This window comes from Oncorhynchus gorbuscha, linkage group LG09, assembly GCF_021184085.1.
Source record: "Oncorhynchus gorbuscha isolate QuinsamMale2020 ecotype Even-year linkage group LG09, OgorEven_v1.0, whole genome shotgun sequence".
In the NCBI taxonomy this organism is placed as follows: domain Eukaryota; kingdom Metazoa; phylum Chordata; class Actinopteri; order Salmoniformes; family Salmonidae; genus Oncorhynchus; species Oncorhynchus gorbuscha.
The window spans coordinates 23,069,595-23,095,013 of record NC_060181.1 but is presented as its reverse complement, the minus strand read 5'-3'; the positions used below and the strand labels follow the sequence as shown (position 1 = coordinate 23,095,013).

The window sequence follows — 25,419 nt, the reverse complement described above, 5'->3', positions numbered from 1 at the left end:
ACTATCAGGCCAGCTGCCTTCACCACTGGGTGAGATCTCTGTCTACTATCAGGCCAGCTGCCTTCACCACTGGGTGAGATCTCTGTCTACTATCAGGCCAGCTGCCTTCACCACTGGGTGAGATCTCTGTCTACTATCAGGCCAGCTGCCTTCACCACTGGGTGAGATATCTGTCTACTATCAGGCCAGCTGCCTTCACCACTGGGTGAGATCTCTGTCTACTATCAGGCCAGCTGCCTTCACCACTGGGTGAGATCTCTGTCTACTATCAGGCCAGCTGCCTTCACCACTGGGTGAGATCTCTGTCTACTATCAGGCCAGCTGCCTTCACCACTGGGTGAGATCTCTGTCTACTTTCAGGCCAGCTGCCTTCACCACTGGGTTCCAGGAGCACTGGGGACAAGACTCCCCATGGTGGAGACATACACGCCTCAACAGACACATGCTTAAACAGAGACACACACAAAATCATACATACACTGATTCACCTCTCTCTCCCTCTCTCTCTCTCTCTCTCTCTCTCTCTCTCTCTCTCTCTCTCTCTCTCTCTCTCTCTCTCTCTCTCTCTCTCTCACACACACACACACACACACACACACACACACACACACACACACACACACACACACACACACACACACACACACACACACACACACACACACACACACACACACACACACACACACACACACACACACACACACACACACACACACACATATATACAAAAACAATAAACAAACACAAACAAATAAGCAGACAATAAATAATAATAATAATAATAATAATAATAATAAAAGCAGACACAAGCAAACATGCAGACATACTTACACAGTAAATTTAAATAAATGAATTAGGCCCAAATTTATGGATATCACATGGCTGGGAACAGGGTTGGGGAGTAACGGATTACATGTAATCTGTTACATGTAAGGGATTACAAAAAAACAGTAACTGGAATCTGTTCAGTTACCAGCAAAAATCATTTTTTGCACTTCTCTGTTTTCTCAAAGACATTTAAATCAGCATTGAAAAAATTTCACCTAAGCGAGTCTGACCACAAGTCAGAGGCCACTATGATGACACACCAAATGTGTTTGATCAAGAGCAAGAATAGGCTTTTGTACGCTACAGTCCAAGCCATGTCTTCCGATGGTGTGACTCCTTTCGGCATCCGAAGATTATCCGACATGAATAAAGGCTTGGAGGTAAGGATGACAGCAGTGGTGTCGTCTACAGCGATATGGATATGAGTTGAAGTGAATCACACTGCCGCTCTCTCATTTAGCTAGTTGTGCCTTATGGATTGTGGTTGTTATGGATGGCTGTTCTCAAATCCAAATGGACACATGCTTTAAAATCGCACCCTTTTCCTACATCCATTTTTGGATTTATAAATTATATATACTAAATATATACACTACCGTTCAAAAGTTTGGGGACACTTAGAAACGTCCTTGTTTTTGAAAGAAAAGCAATTTTTTGTCCACTAAAATAACATCAAATTAATCAGAAATACAGTGTAGACATTGTTAATGTTGTAAATGACTATTGTAGCTGAAAACATCAGATTTTAATGGAATATCTACATAGGCGAACAGAGGCCCATTATCAGCAACCATCACTCCTGTGTTCCAATGGCACGATGTATTAGCTAATCTAAGTTTATAATTTTAAAAGGCTAATTGGTCATTAGAAAACGCTTTTGCAATTATGTTAGCACAGCTGGAAACTTTTGTACTAATTAAAGAAGCAATAAAACGGGCCTTTAGACTAGTTGAGTATCTGGAGCGTCAGCATTTGTGGGTTCGATTACAGGCTCAAATGCCCAGAAACAAAGACATTTCTTCTGAAACTCGTCAGTCTATTCTTGTTCTGAAAATTGAAGGCTATTCCATGTGAGAATCTGCCAAGAAACTGAAGATCCTGCTCAACGCTGTGTACTACTCCCTTCACAGAACAGCGTAAACTGACTCTAACCAGAATAGAAAGAGTAGTGGGAGGCCCCGGTGCACAACTGAGCAAGAGGACAAGTACATTAGAGTGTCTAGTTTGAGAAACAGACGCCTCACAAGTCCTCAACTGGCAGCTTCATTAAATAATACCCGCAAAACACTAGTCTCAACATCAACAGTGAAGAGGCGACCCAGGGATGCTGGTCTTCTAGGCAGAGTTGCAAATTAAAAGCCATATCTCAGACCGGTCAATAAAAAGATGGGGAAAATAAAATGTATTTAATCACTTCTTTAATCAGCTCTGATACTGTTGTTGGGAGAGAGGGAACACAGACAGGCAAACACATGTATGCAGGCACATGCACGCATGCACACACACACACACACACACACACACACACACACACACACACACACACACACACACACACACACACACACACACACACACACACACACACACACACACACACACACACACACACACACACACACACACACACACACACACACACACACACACACACACACACACACACACAGGAGTGTTATTACAAGGTATACTGTAGAAACACATGAAGTATGGGCCTATCTGTGCACATTAAACAGTAATTAAAAACAGATTCCCACTAGGACCATGTGATATTGGAATATAGGGCTTTTTTAACACAACAAAGCCAAATACTGTAAATGAACTGTAAGTATTGATGTACAGCTAATGTGTGTTATTGAACTACAAACATCTTATACCTCAAAATACATCTGCAAGTAATCTCATCTTTGATTTTCCTACACAGTAAAAAAAAAAGCCTGGTTTGAAAGGCCTTCGATTTGTTTGAAGCTCAAACTCGGGGCTCGGTTGAGATAATCTGATATCATTCAGAGGAAATGGTTCCAGAAACTATTCACCCTGTTCAGATGAACACAAACACGATCCAAACGGGAAAATTGCAATCAATGTATGATATTCTGAAATGGGCATGTTTCCCACTACACGTTACAGAGAAATAAGTCATAACATAAAAGGTATAAAGTCATTGTTTTCTTGTTGGCATCTCTTAGCTCTCTTCAAATAGAATACCTTCTCCACTGCCATCATCACAGTTAAAATCATCAGGGCCCGTATTTATAAAGAGTCTCAGAGTAGGAGTGCTGATCTAGGGCTCCCGAGTGGCACAGCAATCTAAGGCACTGCATCTCAGTGCTCGAGGTGTCACTCCAGGCCCTGGTTTGATTCCAGGCCGTATGAGGCTTCTTTAATCAGCACAACAGTTTTCAGCTGCGCTAACATAATTGCAAAATGGTTTTCTAATGATAAATTTGCCTTTTAAAATTATAAACTTGGATTAACTAACACAACATACTATTGGAACACAGGAGTGATGGTTGCTGATAATGGGCCTCTGTACGCCTATGTAGATATTCCATTAAAATTCAGCTGTTTCCAGCTACAATAGTCATTTACAACATTAGCAATGTCTTTAATGGACTGTATCTTTCAAAAACAAGAACAGTTCTAAGTGACCCCAAACTCAATTTGATGTTATCCATTGATTATTGAAGAATGTCTTAGAAATGTAGTGCTCACAAAGCATGTCATTCCATTGTAAATGTAAACAAACACTGCAGCATTTATTTTTTTCAACTTGTCTATTAAATCACATTTCTCCAGGAATCCCTCAGTTTTGTTTTCAAAAATCAGTCCTCCTTTAAATATCTGACAACAAAATCATAAACAACAGAGTAGGGCTGACATTCTAATAAAAGCACTTTTCCTTCAAAGCATGTCATTTGAGCGGCATTTATTTTTCATGCTCAATCAGTCCTCCAAAACAAAATTTGTCTAATCTATACTTTCATATTTCCAAATCCTATTCTTGAAGATCAAGGGGTATGAAATATATTGGAATGACTGGAATTATGATAGACTTTGGTTGTTAATGTAAAGATATAATTGAATCGTATTATTATACAGTGTGTAGCAGAAAGTGATGGGTTCGAAGAAGTCTACATAACCAACCCATTAAGTCAAATTTAACAACCATATATGGCCAGATATGTCAACTTTAACATTTATCCTGCAATAGATGCCGTTCAATTGATAACAATTGTCTTCTTCTAATGCCTGTTAAGGGGAAAGTCATATACATGTAATCAGATTACGTTACTGAGTTTGGGTAATCCAAAAGTTACTTTACTGATTACAGTTTTGGACAGGTAACTAGTAACTGTAACGGATTACATTTAGAAAGTAACCTACCCAACCCTGACTCGGAATACAGATATGCATCTGTTGGTCACAGATACCTTAAAAGAAATGGGCCTCACAATTGGCCACAGAATCTCATCACGGTATTTCTGTGGATTCTAATTTCTATCGATAGTATGAAATTGTGTTCATGGTCCGTAGCTTATGCCTGCCCATACCATAACCCCACTGTCACCAAGGGGTACTCTATTCACAAAGTTGACATCAGCAAACCGCTCACCCACACGACGCCATACACGTGGTCTGAGGTTGTCTTATGGTAGAGAAATGAACATTTAATTCTCTGGCAACAACTCTGGTGGACATGCCAATTGCACGCTCCTTCAACATTTGAGTCTGTGGCATTGTGTTATGTGACAAAACTGCACATTTAAGAGTGTCTTTTTATTGTCCCCAGCACAAGGTGCACATGTGTAATGATCATGCTGTTTAATCAGCTTCTTGATATGCCACAACTGTCAGGTGGATGGATTATCTTGGAAAATGAGAAATGCTCACGAACAGGGATGTAAACAAATTAGTGTACAAAATGTGAGAGAAATACGTTTTTGGAAAATTATGCATATGGAAAATTACAGGGATCTTTTATTTCAGCTCATGAAACATGGGACCAACACTTTACATTTTGCATTTATATTGTTGTTCAGTGTACATACACACAAGCTGGCATATGTACAAACAGAGAGAGAGAGAGAGAGAGAGAGAGAGAGAGAGAGAGAGAGAGAGAGAGAGAGAGAGAGAGAGAGAGAGAGAGAGAGAGAGAGAGAGAGAGAGAGAGAGAGAGAGAGAGAGAGACACACACACACACATATACCACGTTCCACAGCACCATACTATCACAGAATAAATCCCCTGATTCTCACCTCCCTCCCTGAGCCCATTGTGTATGTTTGTTCCCTGTGTTTGTGTCACAATCCCCGATCCCGTCACACCTCCACCCACCCACCCACCCACCGACCCACCCACCTCTCCTCCCCTCCCTTCCTCTACGGCACTTTCTTTCTCGCCGTGGTACCCTGACCTTTAGCTGGCCACTAAATCACTGGCTGGCTGTCACCCACATGTCTGTTTGTTCCTGCGGCTAAAGGCTGTACAAACTAATTAAGGAAGATGCCACTTGAAATCATGCAGAAAATTGCCTAGATCTATATTTTCAGGACAGCCCAAGGGTATGCAGAGTTAATCATGAATTTCAATTTAACTATTCATTGGTGCTCTGTTCTCTCTCTCTCTCTCTCTCTCTCTCTCTCTCTCTCTCTCTCTCTCTCTCTCTCTCTCTCTCTCTCTCTCTCTCTCTCTCTCTCTCTCTCTCTCTCTATCGAGGGCTCTGTCTGTATCTCTTTCTCCCTCGCTTTTTCGGTGCGGATCTGTTATTTCTCTCCCAAGATGAGATTGTAATAGCAAGTGTGTTGCGTTTATTAAACAAATGAAGGCTAATTAGCAAAGTCGTATTGAGAAGAAGAAATCGTATTCCCCTTACAGACACACAGTGGGAATGCCATTGCTCTCATAGCTAAGGCTGATGAGATAGTTGATCGACTCCATGTCTATTATTTCCTGTATTTTAAACATTAGTGTGGGGACTGGATGATTAAAGAGCCCGGTGACATTTGTTGTATTGTAGCCCACCAGCTCAAGGATTTTACATAACCTCCAAAGTGACAGTTGTTCACATCTCTTATTATGAGGACGACTCGGACATTATAAATACCCAGGAATGACATTCTCTGCTTGCTCATTGGCTTGTAGTATTACTGAAACACTTCCTCATCTCTCCTGGGTTAATCCTATTGAAATAGAATGAATCATGTTAATAAAGTAGAGGCTGAATGGGACACTTTCTACTTTTACTTCCTGCTTTAATCCTATGAGTACACTCAAAGTGGCTGCTAGTCCACACATTATGGCATCATTGACTTGAATGGGGAGGCCCGTTTTACTCATTGTAGTTATGTGGTTGATACCGGAAGTACTCCATGTCTGGCCCTGGATGTCAAATCTATGTTTGAAATTCAATGGAATCTGCCATAGCAATGGTAACAAGGTACCTACAAACTACTGCCCACACATAAAGGGGAAACATCTACCAGTGAAGGGAGTCTACCTGGTAGATGAAGTAGCAGTAGTGGTATTTGATATTACCCAAAACCATTTTTGGACTTTATCTGACCTCTTGTGTAAATGGACCCAATGTAAGGTTTCTTGAATTAACCCAAGTGCTTTAAAGTTTCTGCGTTATGTGTGACCGTATAGTGCACTGTATTCAAGGCTACTTGTGATGCTGTTTGTCCCAATGTGCCAGTGACTTTCTGAGCAGACCAGCAGAGTGTGGATTATACCTGAGGGGTCTACAGAGTCATCGGTGTTGCCACCTTGCTACATACAGAAATAATGACTTATTTATTTTCAAAAGCAATCAAGATGTCAGAGACTGTCAGAAACCTGATGTCTATAGTATGTAATAGGAAGGGTATGGGCCCTTTTTTTAAAGTAGTGCACTAAATAGGAAATAGGGTGCTATTTGAGACTCCGTCACAACATTGTCACTTTGGCATCGTCGCTGATGAACGGCACCAATAACACAGACTTTATAGTCACAGTACTGTCCTATTCCAGATTAATATTCCAGAAACTCTTTTTTAGCTGTGTTAGCCGCAAGCCCGGTAATCCTTCATAGCTGTCAGTGCATTTGGAAGACAGGCAGGACAGACGGGACACAGACAAGCCGTGTCTGTATTTAACAAATAATGACTGGTGTTTCTCCATTAAGATCATGAATAAGGCCTTGGTGTTTTTTTTTCATTTGCACAGAGTTTAACTTGTTCAGCTGTCATGAAATTAGTCATCTGAGTATAAAATGATATTGCTAATTCATGACAACAGAAACCCTGGCCTTAAATTACTTGTTCTAGTTCAGATAGCAGCAGGCTCTATTGAGAATATGTTGAAGTATAATTATGAGTTGAATATAGCCCAAGCAAAGGGGCCCTGGTGTCTTGACGATATTTCATTAATACGAGCATTCAATGTGAGCCAAATCAATACAGCTAAAGCGACTACCTACACATGCACGTAATCACACACACACAGCATTTGGCAAAATCTGTCTCCAATTAACCACAACTTTTGTGTTTGTCAGGATGATAAATGTCAGGCTCCAAATGAATAACCTTCCTTAATTTCTTTATTTTCCTCTTTCTCTTTCACAGTGAAAACATGCGGCTCTAACCTTCAAGGTCCTTCTGGTACATTCACTTCGCCCAACTTCCCCATCCAGTATGAGTCCAACGCTCAGTGTGTCTGGATACTTACGGCCACCAACCCCAACAAGGTAGGCCAGACTTTACTACTGTTCAGTCCATCCACTATCACACTGCTAGCCGAGAGAGAGAGAGAGAGAGAGAGAGAGAGAGAGAGAGAGAGAGAGAGAGAGAGAGAGAGAGAGAGAGAGAGAGAGAGAGAGAGAGAGAGAGAGAGAGAGAGAGAGAGAGAGAGAGAGAGAGAGAGAGAGAGAGAGAGAGAGAGAGAGAGAGAGAGAGAGAGAGAGAGAGAGAGAGAGAGAGAGAGAGAGAGAGAGAGAGAGAGAGAGAGAGAGACAGAGAGAGGCTAGGCTGCCGATACTACCGTACTGTCACAGTCCTCAAGTCCAGAACAGACTATGGGAGGTGCATAGTACTACATAGAGCCATGACTACATAGAACTCAATTCGATATCAAGTAACTCATACAAGCAGTAAAAACAGATTTAAAAAACAGATAAAAATACACCTTATGCAACAGCGGTGACTGTGAAGAGACACACACACTGGCACAGACACATGCATGCACACGCACACACATGATAACATGCACACTATACACACACGTAGACATGGATTTTGTGTTGTAGATACACTATATATACCAAAATATTTGTGGATTCGGTTAATTCAGCCACACCCGATGCTGACAGGTGTATAAAATTGAGCACACCACCATGCAATCTCCATAGGAAAAACATTGGCAGTAAAATAGCCTTACTGAAGAGCTCAGTGACTTTCAACTGGCACTGTCATAGGATGCCATCTTTCCAACAAGTCAGTTCGTCAAATTTTTGCCCTGCTAGAGCTGCCTCGGGTCAGCTGTAAGTGCTGTTATTGTGAAGTGGTAGGCTACACAAGCTCACAGAACGGGGCCGCCAAGTGCTGAAGTGCGTCGCTTGTAAAAATTGGCTGTCCTCGGTTGCAACACTCACTGCAACGTCAGTACAAGAACTGTTCATCGGGACCTTCATGAAATGGGTTTCCATGGCCGAGCAGCCGCACACAAGCCTAAAATCACAATGCGCAATAACAAGCGTCAGCTGGAGTGGTATAAAGCTCGGCGCCGTTGGCAGTCTGACGAACAAATCTGGGTTTGGCAGATGCCAGGAGAACGCTACCTACCCCAATGTAGTGCAATTGTAAAGTTTGGTGGAGGAGGAATATTGGTCTGGGGCTGCTTTTCGTGGTTTGGGCTTGGCCCCTTAGTTCCAGTGAAGGGAAACGTTAATGCTACAGCATACAATAACATTCTAGACCATTCTGTGCTTCCAACTTTGTGGCAACAGTTTGGGGAAGGCCCTTTCCTGTTCAGCATGACAATGCCCCCGTGCACAAAGCGAGGTCCATATGGAAATGGTTTGTCGAGATTGGTGTGGAAGAACTTGACTGGCCTGCACAGAGCACTGACCTCAACCCCATCGAACACCTTTGGGATGAATTGGAACGCTGACTGCGAGCCAGGCGTGTCCGACCTCACTAATGCTCTTGTGGCTGAATGGAAGCAAGTCCCCGCAGCAATGTTCCAACATCTAGTGGAAAGCCTCCCCAGAAGAGTGGCGGCTGTTTTAGCGGCAAAGGGGGGATGAGCAGGTGTCCACATACTTTGGGTCATGTAGTGTATGTGGTAGTAATGGCCTAAGGTCACACACTTAATGTGTTGTGAAATCTGTTGTGAAATACAAAATAATGTTTTTAAAATTGTATAACTGCCTCAATTTTACTTGACCCCAGGAAGAGTAGCTGCTGCCTTGGCAGGAACTAATGGGGATCCATAATAAATACAAATACAAATGCAGCTAACCGACTCCCCATAAAACCCGTTGGGCCAATGAATGTCAATGGTGTCAATGATTGTTTATAGTCACCCCTTACAAAACCAAATACTCTGGTCATTTCAATTGCTCTCAACGAGCAATCTGCAGGGTGGGAGGGAGAGGTAAAGGGAGACGGGGAGGAAGAGGTAGAGAGAGACAGGGACAGGGAGGAAGGGTGGTTTCATTGAATGGGATGCATGGATGATAGCAGTGGTGATAAGATGACAATGCTAATGAGTGTCAGGTTGGACAGCCTGTGAAGATAATGAGTTACAGTACAATAGGTTGTATCTTACAGAGGGCTTTTCTCATTGATCTTTTTGCTAGAAGGTAAACAAGAAAAAATATTTCTGAAACAACATACTTTTTTGACAGGCATATTTTATAGTTTCGAAAAAGACCAGCCGGTGTTTGTTCTTTTCTTTTGAATGAGGATTAAATTAAAGACACTGTAATATAATATTAATTCTACAAAAAACTGTTTTTATTATTTATTGCTCTATAGTCCCAGCCCTAGCTTCTGAGAGGATTATCAGTCAGTGACCACATCCCAAATGCACCCTATTCCCTATATAGTGCACTCCTTTTTACCAGGGCCAATTGGGAATAGGGTGCCATTGGGGACATAGTAAAGGTCCAGTAAAGGGAACGTGAAGGGGTGGGCTGCCACTACCGCTGCATACCTCCTCACATCCTCTTCCTCCCCCTCCTGCTCTATGATTTTTATTCCAGCCTCACTGCCTACATCTCTCAGGGTCGCCTGCCTGCCGAGATGCTGTTGAGCCTAAGCAAACATGTTCTCTGGCTCATGCAGCCATAACGCGCGCCTCCTGGCCTCCCATATGATCCGCCTCTGCCCTCTTTCTTTCTTTCTTTCTTTCTTTCTTTCTTTCTTTCTTTCTTTCTTTCTTTTTCTCTCTCTCTCTCTCTCTCTCTCTCTCTCCTCTGCCCTCTCTCTCTCTCACCTCTGCCCTCTCTCTCTCTTTCTCTCCTCTGTCCTTTCACACCATCATCCCAGCTGGACAGTACATGCAGCGGTGCCTCAAGGCCCGACAAGCTTTTTTTATGTGGGGCTGGATGATGGTATTTGCTAGTTACTGTAGTTATACTGGTGGCAGGTGTCTCTTTTTATTTGTGGTGTTCCTTCTTTTATGGCTGTGCTTGAGATTAATTCACTGCTTTGATATGTGCTCACTAGAGCGCTGCAGTGTGTGTGTGTGTGTGTGTGTGTGTGTGTGTGTGTGTGTGTGTGTGTGTGTGTGTGTGTGTGTGTGTGTGTGTGTGTGTGTGTGTGTGTGTGTGTGTGTGTGTGTGTGTGTGTGTGTGTGTGTGTGTGTGTGTGTGTGTGTGTGTGTGTGTGTGTGTGTCTGAATGGGTGTTTGTGTGTGTTTTTGCGTGCATATGTGTATGTGCGTGTGCATATGTTTGTCCTCCAGAAGGTTGGTGATTGGGGGGGTCGAGGGTTCTTCTGGTTTTATGGGGCCATACACTGTGCTGCTGTTCCCACACTGTGGCTCTGCAGTCTGTTCACCTCTAAGGTGTGCTCAGGAAGGAGAGAGAGAGAGTGGCAGGGAGAGTGAGAGAGAGAAAGAAAGAGAGAGGCAGAAGGAGAGAGAGAGAGAGAGAGAGAGAGAGAGAGAGAGAGAGAGAGAGAGAGAGAGAGAGAGAGAGAGAGAGAGAGAGAGAGAGAGAGAGACTGAATGAAAGAGTTAGCGAGTGAGGGCGGGCGGAAGGAAGAGGGAGTGGAGGAGGGCTGTCATAGAGGGGAAGGAGGAGCCATCTACAGGGAGCTGTTGGTGATGAACACACACAGCAGCCCCACATGGCATCTGGATTGATTTAGCTCATATCCACATTTGTAATAAAAGAGGATGGCGGAACCCTGCGATCGCTGTCTCCCAAGACCCAGGGGCTGCAGCACGCCTTGTAATTGATATGAGTAGTGACATCTATTTATCCACAGGCGATGACTGGAGGATTCAGGTACAATTAAACATGTCACTACCCAGAGCAAATATCAAACAGCAGCGCCCTTAACAGCAGAATGAGGGCGATAAAATATTAATATGGAACATCCAACCAGAATGAATCACCAGGCAGACTAAAGTTCGTATGTAGTCTTAGTTCTAGCGATATGTATTCATTGATGTTATCTTTGAACTCTCTTAGAAAAAAGGCTTACGAAAGGGTTATTCGACTGTCCCCATTGGAGAACCCTGATGGTTCCAAGTAGAACCTTTTGTGGAAAGGGTTCTACTTGGAACACAAAACTGTTATACCTGGAACCATTTATTTATTCAAAGGATTATCCTGTGGGGACAGCAAAATAACCCTTTTAGGTTCTAGATAGCACCAAACAGTAGTCTGTTGGACAAATATGTACATATTAGCTGAATTACTGTATACGCATGCCCCATATGCCATATGCAGTACCTTCAGAAAGTATTCATTTACATAAGTAATCACAACCCTGAGTCAGTATATGTCAGAATCAGCAACTACAGGTGTGAGTCTTCCTGGGTAAGTCTCTAAGAGTTTTGCACACCTGGATTGTAAAATATTTGTACATTATTCTTCAAGCTCTGTCAAGTTGGTTGTTGATCAATGCCAGACAGCCATTTTCAAGTCTTGTCATATATTTTCAAGCCGATATAATTCAAAACTGTAACTATGCCACTCAGGAACATTCAATGTCATCTTGGTAAGAAACTCCAGTGTATATTTGAAACCGACAACCTCGATTCAGTCTTACAGTGCATTCGGAAAGTATTCAGACCCCTTGACTTTTTCCACATTTTGTTACGTTACAGCCTTATTCTAAAATGTAATTGTTGTTTTTCCTCATCAATCATCAACACAATACCCCACAATACACAATCAACACAATACCCCATAATGGCAAAGCAAATACAGGTTTTTAGAAATTGTCAAAAATACATTTAAAAAATAACTGAAATATATTTGAAGTCTGAAGTTTACATACAGCTTAGCCAAACATATTTAAATTCAGTTTTTCACAATTCCTGAAATGTAATCCTAGTAAAAATGTCCTGTCTTAGGTCAGTTAGGATCACCACTTTATTTTAAGAATGTGAAATGTCAGAGTAATAGTAGAGAGAATGATTTATTTCAGCTTTTATTTCTTTCACCACATTCCCAGTGGGTCAGAAGTTTACATACACTCAATTAGTATTTGGTAGCAGTGCCTTTAAATTGTTTAACTTGGGTCAAAAATTTTGGATAGCCTTTCACAAGCTTCCCACAATAAGTTGGGTGAATTTTGGCCCATTCCTCCTGACAGAGCTGGTGTAACTGAATCAGGTTTAGAGGCCTCCTTGCTCGCACATACATTTTCTATAGGATTTAGGTCAAGGGCTTTGTGATGGCCACTCCAATACCTTGACTTTGTTGTCCTTAAGCCATTTTACCACAACTTTGGAAGTATACTTGGTGTCATTGTCCATTTAGAAGACCCATTTGCGACCAAGCCTTGACTACCTGACTGATGTCTTGAGATGTTGCTTCAATATATCCACATAATTTTCCACCCTCATGATGCCATCTATTTTCTGAAGTAAACCAGTCCCTCCTGCAGCAAAGCACCCCCATAACATTATGCTGACACCCCCGTGCTTCACGGTTGGGATGGTGTTCTTTCGCTTGCAAGCACCCCCCCTTTTCCTCCAAACATAACGATGGTCATTATGGCCAAACAGTTCTCTTTTTGTTTCATCAGACCAAAGGACATTTCTCCAAAAAGTACGATCTTTGTCCCCATGTGCAGTTGCAAACCGTAGTTTGGCTTTTTTTATGGAGGTTTTGGAGCAGTGGCTTCTTCATTGCTGAGCGGCCTTTCATGTTATGTTGATATAGGACATGTTTTACTGTGGATATAGATACTTTTTTTACCTGTTTCCTCCAGCATCTTATCAAGGTCCTTTGGTGTTGTTCTGGGATTGCACTTTTCGCACCAAAGTGCGTTCATCTCTAGGAGACAGAACGTGTCTGCTTCCTGAGAGGTATGACGGCTGCGTGGTCCCATGGTGTTTATACTTGCCTACTATTGTTTGTACAGATGAACGTGGTACCTTCAGCCGTTTGGAAATTGCTCCCAAGGATGAACCAGACTTATGGAGTCTACAATTATTTTTCTGAGGTCTTGGCATATTTTTCTTTCCCATAATGTCAAGCAAAGAGGCACTGCGTTTTAATGTAGGCCTTAAAATTCATCCACAGGTACACCTCCAATTGACTCAAATTATGTCAATTAGACTATCAGATGCTTCTAAAGCCATGACATAATTTCCTGGAATATTCCAATCTGTTTAAAGGCACAGTCAATTTAGTGTATGTAAACTTCTGGCCCACTGGAATTGTGATACAGTGAATATTCCAGTGAAATAATCTGTCTGTAAACAATTGATGGAAAAATTACTTGTGTCTTGCACAAAGTAGATGTCCTAACCGACTTGCCAAAACTATAGTTTGTTAACAAGAAATTTGTGGAGTGGTTGAAAACGAGTTTTAATGACTCCAATCTCAGTGTATGTAAACTTCCGACTTCAACTGTAACATTTACCTATGTATTCAGAACCTTTACTCCTTTGTACTTTGTTGAAGCGCCTTTGGCAGGTATTACGGCCTCGAGTCTTCTTGGGTATGACACTACAAGCTTGGCACACCTGTATTTGGGGAGTTTCTCCTATTCTTCTCTGCATATTCTCTCAAACTCTTTCATTTGGAGGGAGAAGTGTATCTGCACAGCGATTTTCAGGTTTCTCCAGAGATGTTCGATCGGGTTCAAGTCCCGGCTCTGGCTGGCCCACTCAAGGACATTCAGAGACTTGTCCTGAAGCCACTCCTGCATTGTACTGGCTGTGTGCATAGAGTCTTTGTCCTGTTGGACAGTGAACCTTCGCCCCAGTTTGAGGTCCTGAGCACTCTGGAGCAGGTTTTCATTAAGGATCTCTCTATACTTTCCTCCATTCATCTGTCCCTTGATCCTGACAAGTCTCCCAGTCCCTGCCGCTGAAAAACATCCCCACAGAATGATGCTGCCATCACCATTCTTCATCTGGTGCAGAATGGTGCAAGGTTTCCTCCAGACGTGACATTTGACATTCAGGCCAACGAGTTCAATCTTAGTTTCATCAGATCAGAGAGTCTTGTTTCTCATGGTCTGAGTCCTTTAGGTGCCTTTTGGAGAACTCCAAGCGGGCTGTCATGTGCCTTTTACTGAGGATTGGCTTCCGTCAGGCCACTCTACCATAGCGTCCTGATTGGTGGAGTGCTGCAGATATGGTTGTCCTTCTGGAAGGTTCACCCATCTGCACAAAGGAACTCTGGAGCTCTGTTAGAGTGACCATCAGGTTCTTGGTCACCTCCTTGACCAAGGCTCTTCTCCCCCGATTGCTCATTTTGGCCGTGCAGCCAGCTCTGGGAAAAGTTTTGGGGGTTCCAAACTTCTTCCATTTCAGAATGATGGAGGCCACTCTCTTCTTGAGGACCTTCAATGCTGCAGACATTTTTTGGGAACCCTTCCCCAGACCTGTGCCTTGACACAATCCTGTCTCGGAGCTGGACAATTCCTTCGACCTTGTGGCTTTTGTTCTGACATGCACTGTCAACTGTGGGATCTTATATAGACAGATGAGTGCCTATCCAAATCATGTCCAATCAATTGAATTTGCCACAGGTGGACTCAAATCCAGTTGTAAAAACATCTCATGGATGATCAATGGAAACAGGATGCACCTGGGCTCAATTTGGAGTCTCATAGCAATATTCATGACTACTTATTTAAGTAAGGTATTTCTGTTTTCTATTTGTAATACATTTGCAATTATGTCTAAAAACCTGTTCTCGCTTTGTCATTATGGAGTACTGTGTGTAGATTGAGGAGGGAAAAAAACTTATTGAATCAATTTTAGAATAAGGTTGTAATTTAACAAATTGTGGAAAAAGTCAAGGGGTCTGAATACTTTCTGAATGTACTATATGAAGCATTTTGAAATTGCGTTTTTTACATTGGATAAAAGTAGAGACTCAGAGCTACAAAATGGTATATCATCAAATCAAACTTTATTTGCAACATGCCCTGAATACAACAAGTGTAGACTTTACCTTGAAATGCTTACATACAAGCCCTTAACAAACAGTGCAGTTCAAGAAGATATTTACCAAGTAGGCTAAAATAAAAGGTAATAATAAAAAGTAACACAATAAAAATAACAATAATGAGGCTATATACAGAGGGACACCGGTACCGAGACAGTGTGCAGGGGCACAGGCTAGGAAGCTTGGCCCCAGTGATGTACTGGGCCTTTCGCATCTGTAGCGCCTTACGGTCAGATCCCGAGCAGTTGCCATACCAGGCAGGGATGCAACCGGTCAGGATGCTCTCCCAGATCCTTTTGACTGTCTTGGTATTTTTGGACCATAATAGTTTGTTGGTGATGTGGACACCAAGGAACTTGAAACTCTCGACCCGCTCCACTACAGCCCCGCTATTTGAACACCAAATTCTCCAGAAGGTTGGAAATTGGCTGAAAATTGTTAAGAGCTGAAGAATCTAGATGATTTTTCTTCAGAAGTGGTTTCACCATAGCAGTTTTTAGTGCAGTGCGGAAAGTGCCTGCACTTTTTATATGCAATTAAAAACAGTTTTGAAGAAGGGGGTAGGGATAGGATTGATAAGGCAGGTAGAAGGCTTAAGTTGTGATGTCACTTTCCTGAGCATGTCTGTGTCAACCAGGGAAAATAAATCCATGTTGGATAGCTAGCTGACATCAGCCTATAACTAGCAATGCAAATTGATTTCTGAAATACGAATATTACCACACAGATCGTACATGTAACGTTAGCTAGCAAGCCAACAAGCTAACATTCACTAGCTAGCTAACAGTACACTATAACTTCAAATGAAAATCGCTTTCTGCCGATGGCAAGCATACCCAGAACATGATGCAGCCACGACCATGCTTGAAAATATGAGGAGTGGTACTCAGTGATGTCATGTGTTGGATTTGCCCCAAACATAATGCTTTGTATTCAGGACATAAAGTTAATTTCTTTGCCACATTTTTTTCAGTTTTACTTTAGTACCTTATTGCAAACAGTAGCTACAATGTTGTTGCTCCATCCTCAGTTTTCTCCTATCACAGCTATTGAATTATGTAACTGTTTTAAAGTCACCATTAGCCTCATGTTGAAATCCCTGAGCGGTTTCCTTCCCCTCCGGCAACTGAATTAGGAAGGACGCTGTCACGCCTTGGTCATTGTATTTTGTGTTTTCGTTATATATTTGGTCAGGCCAGGGTGACATGGGTTTATGTTATTGTATTTTCGTATTGGGGTTTGTAGTATTTGGGATCGCGGCTGATTAGGGGTGTTGTATAGGCTTGGCTGCCTGAGGCGGTTCTCAATCAGAGTCAGGTGATTCTCGTTGTCTCTGATTGGGAACCGTATTTAGGTAGCCTGGTTTCGCTTTGTATTTCGTGGGTGATTGTTCCTGTCTCTGTGTAGTTTCACCAGATAGGCTGTAATAGGTTTCACGTTCCGTTTGTTGTTTTTGTATATGTATAAGTTATTTCATGTTTCGCTCTACATTCATTAAAGTCATGAGTAACTACCATGCTGCATTTCGGTCTGACTCTCTTTCCACAAACAAAGAACGACGTTACAGACGCCTGTATCTTTGTAGTGACTGGGTGTATTGATACACCATCCAAAGTGTAATTAATGACTTCACCATGCTAAAAAGGATGTTCAACAAGGATGTTCAATGTCAGAGGCATTGGAAAACATTCCTGGTCTTTGTGGTTGAATCGAAGTTTGAAATTCTCTGCTTGACTGAGTGACCACATTTTTACTCTTGAACTTATTTAGGCTTGCCTTAACAAATTGGTTCAATACTTACTGACTCAAGACATAACATATCAGCTTTTCATTTTTAATTGATTTGTCAAATTCTAAAAACATAATTCCACTTTGACATTATGCGGTGTTGTGTGTAGGGCAGTGACACAAAATGTATATTAATCCATTATAAATGCAGGCTGAAACACAACTGTAACACAACAGAATATGGAAAGACCTGGGCACAAACACATTGAGCGTTTGCTTAATTCTGAGGAAAGAAAGAGAGAGGGGTTTACACTTGGGACTATTTCATTGACTCCGTTGTGCCAGGCAGGCTCAAGCAAGCACAGCTACATTTTTTGAAAGATTTAAAATGCTATTTGATCTCAGGTCTGATACGCCCCTTCTAACTTTTAATAAGAATGATACCCAATTTGGACTCATTGTTTGTCAAGGCTAAAATGTTACTGTACTGTCATAAATTAGGAGAACAAACCAAATTCTCCTTATCACCTACTGACATTCTCTGCACCTGACACCTCGCTCGTGAAATATTATAATAAATACGTTCTAGAACCATCTGGATTGCAGCCGAACTCATTGAGACTGTAGTCCAGTCTACAGGTACAGAAGCTAGCAGCACCTCTGACACACACTAAGAATCAGACCCCAATTGAATACTCTCTGTTCTTCTTCCTTTCCCTGAGATAATCACTGATCTTTACATTGATTTCAACAGGCATGTCAGATCTGTGATTACCTCAAGGAAGGAAGAAAGAAAGAAAGAAGCCACCCACAAGCACTCCAGTTTATTAGATGATAATACCAATGCACAATGACAGGGTCCCTAGCAAGGGCCAGGAACATAAAACCTAAAAGGGCCTCGAGGATCAGTCCTGGCAGTTCATTTCTTACTCCAATGTTATATTTTAAGAAACTCAAAAAAATGTTCAAAAGCCTGTTATGAAATTGTTTGGACATATTCCCATGGCGATGATGGATGGAAGGTAGCATGAAAGCCTTGTGGGCCATAGAGATGTTTTCTTCCTTCCCTCCATTTTGAATGGTCTGGGACTGAGCCAGAACAACTGTGGAAAGGTCTTTCTTTTCACACTGACAGTTTTTGTCATGTTGTTTTCAATAAATCTAGTGCTTCTTTATTGAGTTTTATGAAAGAGTTGAAATGTTTTAAGACTAAGTGGGCCAGGTCATTTCAATGAGTGTCAAAGATAAACACAAGCAAGCGCAATATAAATAGCCAGACTGCTAAATAGTCAATGAAGGGTACCCAAACTAGCTGCACTGACTATAACAACATTTGATTTGATAAGGTCAATGGTGTCAATGATAGTTTATGGTCACCACTTACAATACCAATTACTCTGGTCATTTACTTAGTCTTTCGACAACATTAAAACACAACACACATCCTTTAAGATCTCGGAAAACTGTAAGGGCTTGTTTCCCGGACCCAGAATAAGCCTAGTACTTGACTTCCAATGGAAATTCTCCATGAAGCATGCTTTTTAGTCCAGGAATAGGCTTAAACTGGATCCGGGAAACCTAATTCTACCTCAAGTACTTGGTAATATTAGTTAACAAATACAGAGTCTTTTTTCAAACATTGAGGCCTTATTGCTCCTTATTCTATATTATAGAATGAATTTCTGATAAACCATCTTGTAACGGCTGTTGGAAGGAGAGGACCAAAGCGCAGCGTCGTAGGCGTTCATACTTTATTTGAACTGAACACTGAAATAACTAAAATAACAAAGAGAATGAACGAAAACCGAAACAGTCCTGTCATGTGCAGAAAGACATAAAACAGATAAGAACTACCCACAAAACACAGGTGGGAAAAGGCTACCTAATTATGGTTCTCAATCAGAGACAACGATAGACAGCTGCCTTTGACACCCGGCCAAACACACAGAAATAGAAAACATAGAACACAAAAACATAGAATGCCCACCCCAACTCACGCCCTGACCAAACCAAAAGGTCAGGGCATGACACATCTTGTATTCTTAATTAAAGAAATTCCTTCTCGAAAACATGTAATGAGCTTCAGATCACTACACTGTAAAAACAAACAAAAAAAACAAGAGAATCACTTGAGGGAAAAGGGGAAGGGTTTCCTATAGAAACGTTGTCACACCCTCTCAGTGGCAGTTAGAGCCCGATGCCTTCTTCCTTGAGGTAAGAGATGGGTAATAGCTGCTTACAGCACCAAACGTTATTGCTTCATTTATTTTTGGCAGACACAATTTCAGAGCATCAATTTTTTTACATTGCGTTCCCTGTTTTAACCTTGCTGGGAGAGTATTGCAGGTTGTCGTGCCTTAATTCAATTTGGAGACCTTAGTCCACCTCTCTCTCTCTCTCTCTGTCTCTCTCTCTCTCGCTCTCTAACTCTCGCTCTCTCTCTCGCTTTCTCTCTCTGCTGCGGCTCTCTTGCGATGTTTTAAACAGCCGCCCTGCTTCTGCCAGTTTAGAGCCGCATACAACGTCATTGCTGCAGCAAGGCCTTTCCTTTGCAGATGGTGTCTTGCCACAGCTATGTTACAACAGTTATCGTATTGCCTGTTAAGTGTGTGCTAACAGTCCAAATGTATCACATTCTATTATATCCATCAATTCTGTTGCTAGTCAAATGTGTATTATTGTCTTGAAGGACAAGAGTCAGAGTACTCATACTGTAGGTTCTCTCCTTCCTTCTGAAGTGTACACTAGTTCACTACTTACTCTCCACAAACATAAATGCATTGGTTTGGTGACGTGAACAAGTGCACACTTTGGGAGGAAGGAGAGATAGCTATGAGTAGCTATGAACCTGACATATGCAAATGTATATCAGTAATCTAGCCTCCACTTGTAGGAAGTGCTCCATCCAGCACAAATCCAATCCTGTTACATCACCTCATTGGTCTGGCTCCAGAGATTGATGGTTTGTTGGAATATCATCATTAGGGAAAGCAGTTAAAGGCATACTGTACTTCAGGATTTTGGCAGTGGGGATCTTTATCTACTTCCCGAGAGTCAGATGAACTCGTGGATACCATTTGTATGTATGTATCTGTGTGCAATTTAAAGGAAGTTGCTATTACTTGCACAATTGCTAACTAGCATTAACGCTAATGAATGGAAGTCTACGGGTATCTGACTGGAAGTCTATGGGTATCTACTAGCATGCAAAACGTCAGCTGTTTCAGAAGACACCCCCCACACAACACCATAACACATTTACATTTACATTTAAGTCATTTAGCAGACGCTCTTATCCAGAGCGACTTACAAATTGGTGCATTCACCTTATGACATCCAGTGGAACAGTCACTTTACAATAGTGCATCTAAATCTTAAAGGGGGGATACTTATCCTATCCTAGGTATTCCTTAAAGAGGTGGGGTTTCAGGTGTCTCCGGAAGGTGTTGATTGACTCCTCTGTCCTGGCGTCGTGAGGGAGTTTGTTCCACCATTGGGGGCCAGAGCAGCGAACAGTTTTGACTGGGCTGAGCGGGAGCTGTACTTCCTCAGTGGTAGGGAGGCGAGCAGGCCAGAGGTGGATGAACGCAGTGCCCTTGTTTGGGTGTAGGGCCTGATCAGAGCCTGGAGGTACTGAGGTGCCGTTCCCCTCACAGCTCCGTAGGCAAGCACCATGGTCTTGTAGCGGATGCGAGCTTCAACTGGAAGCCAGTGGAGAGAACGGAGGAGCGGGGTGACGTGAGAGAACTTGGGAAGGTTGAACACCAGACGGGCTGCGGCGTTCTGGATGAGTTGAAGGGGTTTAATGGCACAGGCAGGGAGCCCAGCCAACAGCGAGTTGCAGTAATCCAGACGGGAGATGACAAGTGCCTGGATTAGGACCTGCGCCGCTTCCTGTGTGAGGCAGGGTCGTACTCTGCGGATGTTGTAGAGCATGAACCTACAGGAACGGGCCACCGCCTTGATGTTGGTTGAGAACGACAGGGTGTTGTCCAGGATCACACCAAGGTTCTTAGCGCTCTGGGAGGAGGACACAATGGAGTTGTCAACCGTGATGGCGAGATCATGGAACGGGCAGTCCTTCCCCGGGAGGAAGAGCAGCTCCGTCTTGCCGAGGTTCAGCTTGAGGTGGTGATCCGTCATCCACACTGATATGTCTGCCAGACATGCAGAGATGCGATTCGCCACCTGGTCATCAGAAGGGGGAAAGGAGAAGATTAGTTGTGTGTCGTCTGCATAGCAATGATAGGAGAGACCATGTGATATAATACTGCCCCAGCAGCACTCACTCTAGATTACTGGTTGGTCCAAGAAAACAAACTACCTGTACATTAAGCATTAAAAAAAACATATTCAAAGTTCGGTACATGGACTCTGGGGGAAGTAGATAAAGGGCCCTCATTTGTCAAAATCCCAAAGTCGTCTTTTAAGGTGAAAGTGAAACATGTCAGATTTTTCTATTATATTAAGTAACACTCTTTAGAGACGGGGGATTTGACTTTGGCTCTTTCCTAATTGCCACATTCACTATTGTCACTTTCTCTAATTAGAGGAGAAAGCGTTGAGGAACTACCGTAAAACTTAAATTAAACAAAAAGTACCTTTTAATAGCTGGGCAACTTCACAAATTTCAGCAAATAAACAGCTGTTACATTAAATATATTCAGTAATGCCTCGAAGAACTGATGACAACGTTCTGCTTTTATCACAATTAAGAAACTGCTAGCCATTGTCAGATGAAATAAAGAGTTAACAATGACGATGAATGAAAATAGGGCTAGAGGATAGATGATTCCTGCATTGGAAGACGAGAGATAGTGATGACAAACTTTTTTGGGAACCAACTGGAAGATGTTAATGTACAGCTCAGTAAGTCCTGGTAATCTGATCAGCACACTACCTCTGAAACCAGCTTTACATGATCCATAGGGCACGAAAACATCTTTAAACACACACCTCTGCCAACCTCTGCCAACCTTTACTCTCTTCTGAAAATGTTCCAAGGGAAAGAGGATGTGTAACTCTCATTCTCATGCCGGGCTTGTGATTGGCAGATCAGAGCCCTGAAGTGCTAGTGGATTGTGGGAAGTTAAAAAAAAAAGACTTCCCCCGGGAGTTGAAACGCACGCCGACACATTTTTTATGTTTTTGAAGTTAAAATTGAATATTGAATCTTGAGACTCAAAGGCCTCCCTGTGGCAAGGCAGATTGTGATCATGTAAATATTCTTATCAGTTCCTCTGATCACGCTTCCTTAGTCCTTAAAAAAGCTACTTTTTCAATTTTTCAGCCAAATGAAACCAGAGGAGATGAAACCAGAGGAGTCATTCAATAATTTCCAACTTGAATCCCACAATGATTGTGCAGGCACAGATGGTCTCTGCACATACGGTTGTGGTGTTTCTGGGGGGTTTCCCTATAATAGGAGTCAGTGCTTAAATATCCTCAAAAGCTTTTTGTAAATACTCTGCAACCAATCCAAGCATCAATCTGGACTTTATTACCAACAAAGGCGTGTTTGTATTTCATAGATTTCATAGACTTCTATCCAAACCATAGATAGTGCCCAACAGATTGCTCACAAACACAAAGCAAACACTACAGTAGCTTCCACTGAGAATGGTGCTGCCAATGCAATGATACACTGAGACGGAATAAAAACACTCAACACCACACACACAAACACTCCTGCCTGCACAAAAACACTCAACACCACACACACAAACACTCCTGCCTGCACAAAAACACTCAACACCACACACACAAACACTCCTGCCTGCACAAAAACACTCAACACCACACACACAAACACTCCTGCCTGCACAAAAGCACTCAACACCACACACACAAACACTCCTGCCTGCACAAAAACACTCAACACCACACACACAAACACTCCTGCCTGCACAAAAACACTCAACACCACACACACAAACACTCCTGCCTGCACAAAAACACTCAACACCACACACACAAACACTCCTGCCTGCACAAAAACACTCAACACCACACACACAAACACTCCTGCCTGCACAAAAGCACTCAACACCACACACACAAACACTCCTGCCTGCACAAAAACACTCAACACCACACACACAAACACTCCTGCCTGCACAAAAGCACTCAACACCACACACACAACAAACACTTCTGCCTGGAAAAAAACATTCCCCCCCACACACACTCTCCTGCCTGCTCTAACGTGACAACAACAAACACTCTACTGGAGGAGATGGAGAGGCAGAGGGAATCAGACAGCCCATCCGTGTGGAGGGCTAATCTAGAGGAAATGAATGAGTGTGAGTGTGTGTGAACGATCTGGGTGCTTTGTCACAGGGAATGGATGAGAGTCTGATTGGGCCCATGTGTGTGGCATGGGCTTGGGGCAGGGTTGTGTATGTGTATGAAGCACTCTCTTTAAGCCCCCTCTCGGCCCAGCATGAGCATGTGGGAATCATGACTGACAGAGTCCCCCTTCGTCTAATCACCCTTCACCCCCCCCCCCCTCAGCATCACAAACACTACAACACTACAACTCACCTGCCAATATCCACAACCCCTCTCTGGGCACGGCTCGGTTATTTTTCAACACCTGATGATAATCTTTCATATCTCTTTCTGTCTTTGTGTGCTACACGTCAGGCAATAGTTATTAGCAAGTCTGCATGACAAACGGTATGTCTATTAGTCTTAATAATGACTTAGTAGCTTGTTTGAAATTCACATCATAAGCAGTGAAGACAATGGCTATGAGACGATGGCTTATACTGACATAGAAAACAGCCATTTGGTGGTACGAACACGGGGAGCAGACTGAACAACATTAAATAAGGGATTTGTCTCAGTTGAGAGAGGACATTAACTTCGAGTCCTTCCTGATGAGAGGAGCGCTGCGCTTACTAGCGGGTTTGAAGGGCCCCTCAGAGGTTTGTGAGGCTTTAAAAAACCTGTGTTTTTACATAAAGGCCTATTCAAACCGCTCCAGTTGACTCCTCAGAGACAGATCTGTCTTTCTGTGAGTGAGTCAACACCTCCTTCTCCACATTGTGTTCCTCACTGGGACTTTAAATGTTCATTGTCAAGTCATAAGACAAGGATATGGGTTTTTTGGGCTCAATGCTTTGTCGTTTAATGTGTAATAGTGTGGCCTCAACCGCCTTGTTTGTAATACAACAGAGGTTTTGCACTGGTACAAATCTTTATGATCACTCACACACTCATTCACGTGCACATGCATGTGTATAGTACACAGGCATGCATGCTCACACACACACACACACACACACACACACACACACACACACACACACACACACACACACACACACACACACACACACACACACACACACACACACACACACACACACACACACACACACACACACACACACACACACACACACACACACACACACACACACACACACACACACACAACGATGACCTTTGTGATGGCAGTAATGCTTTGTAATCGGCATTTGAAAACATAGCTTTATTACTCGGAGCTGGGATGGTGAACTCTTTGAGCATCAATCAACCAGGTGAAGGGACTCTATCCCGAGGAGAGGACTAGAAGCCACCTGCAAAACCCCTCTCTGGCACAGTTGCCATATCAACTGGGCCTAGCTGTCTCCATTTGATCCTTGATGAGTTAATAAAATGAAAAGAACACACACACACACACACACACACACACACACACACACACACACACACACACACACACACACACACACACACACACACACACACACACACACACACACACACACACACACACACACACACACACACACACACACACACACACACACACACACACACACACACACACACACACACACACACACACACACACGTCTCTGACTTTCTGCCCTGTATTATTAATCCAGACAAAAACACTTCCGATCCATCTGTAAGTATGTCATATAGCACCTTTGACATGTAATTATCTCTAGCTGACACAAGACACACACAGAAGAGTTCTGTAGGTCTACATCACATGGAGAGCAAAGGAAATTGTATTTTAATCAAGAAGTCCTTTTGTCTGATTTTTGTATTGATTTGGTGTTGGGTTAGGGACGCTTTAAATCGTGTGATATTTATTCAGAGTCCTGATGGTATTGGTTTCCTCCGTGTAAATCACGTTTGTTTAGTTAAATATTTATTTTTCCTGATCTACCTGTGAATGTTGATATACATACTGGTAATATGCATGTGATGTA

At 42.6% G+C, this 25,419-nt stretch overlaps 1 protein-coding gene across 1 annotated transcript in view; it reads left to right on the top strand.

The window, feature by feature from the left end:
* Positions 1-25,419, top strand: part of LOC124043287 (CUB and sushi domain-containing protein 3-like) — a 720,075-nt gene that overhangs the window by 390,446 nt on the left and 304,210 nt on the right. The window contains exon 10 of the mRNA XM_046361728.1: positions 7,437-7,558. Coding sequence (XP_046217684.1) covers positions 7,437-7,558 — 122 coding nt within the window. The remainder of the gene's footprint in view (positions 1-7,436; positions 7,559-25,419) is intronic.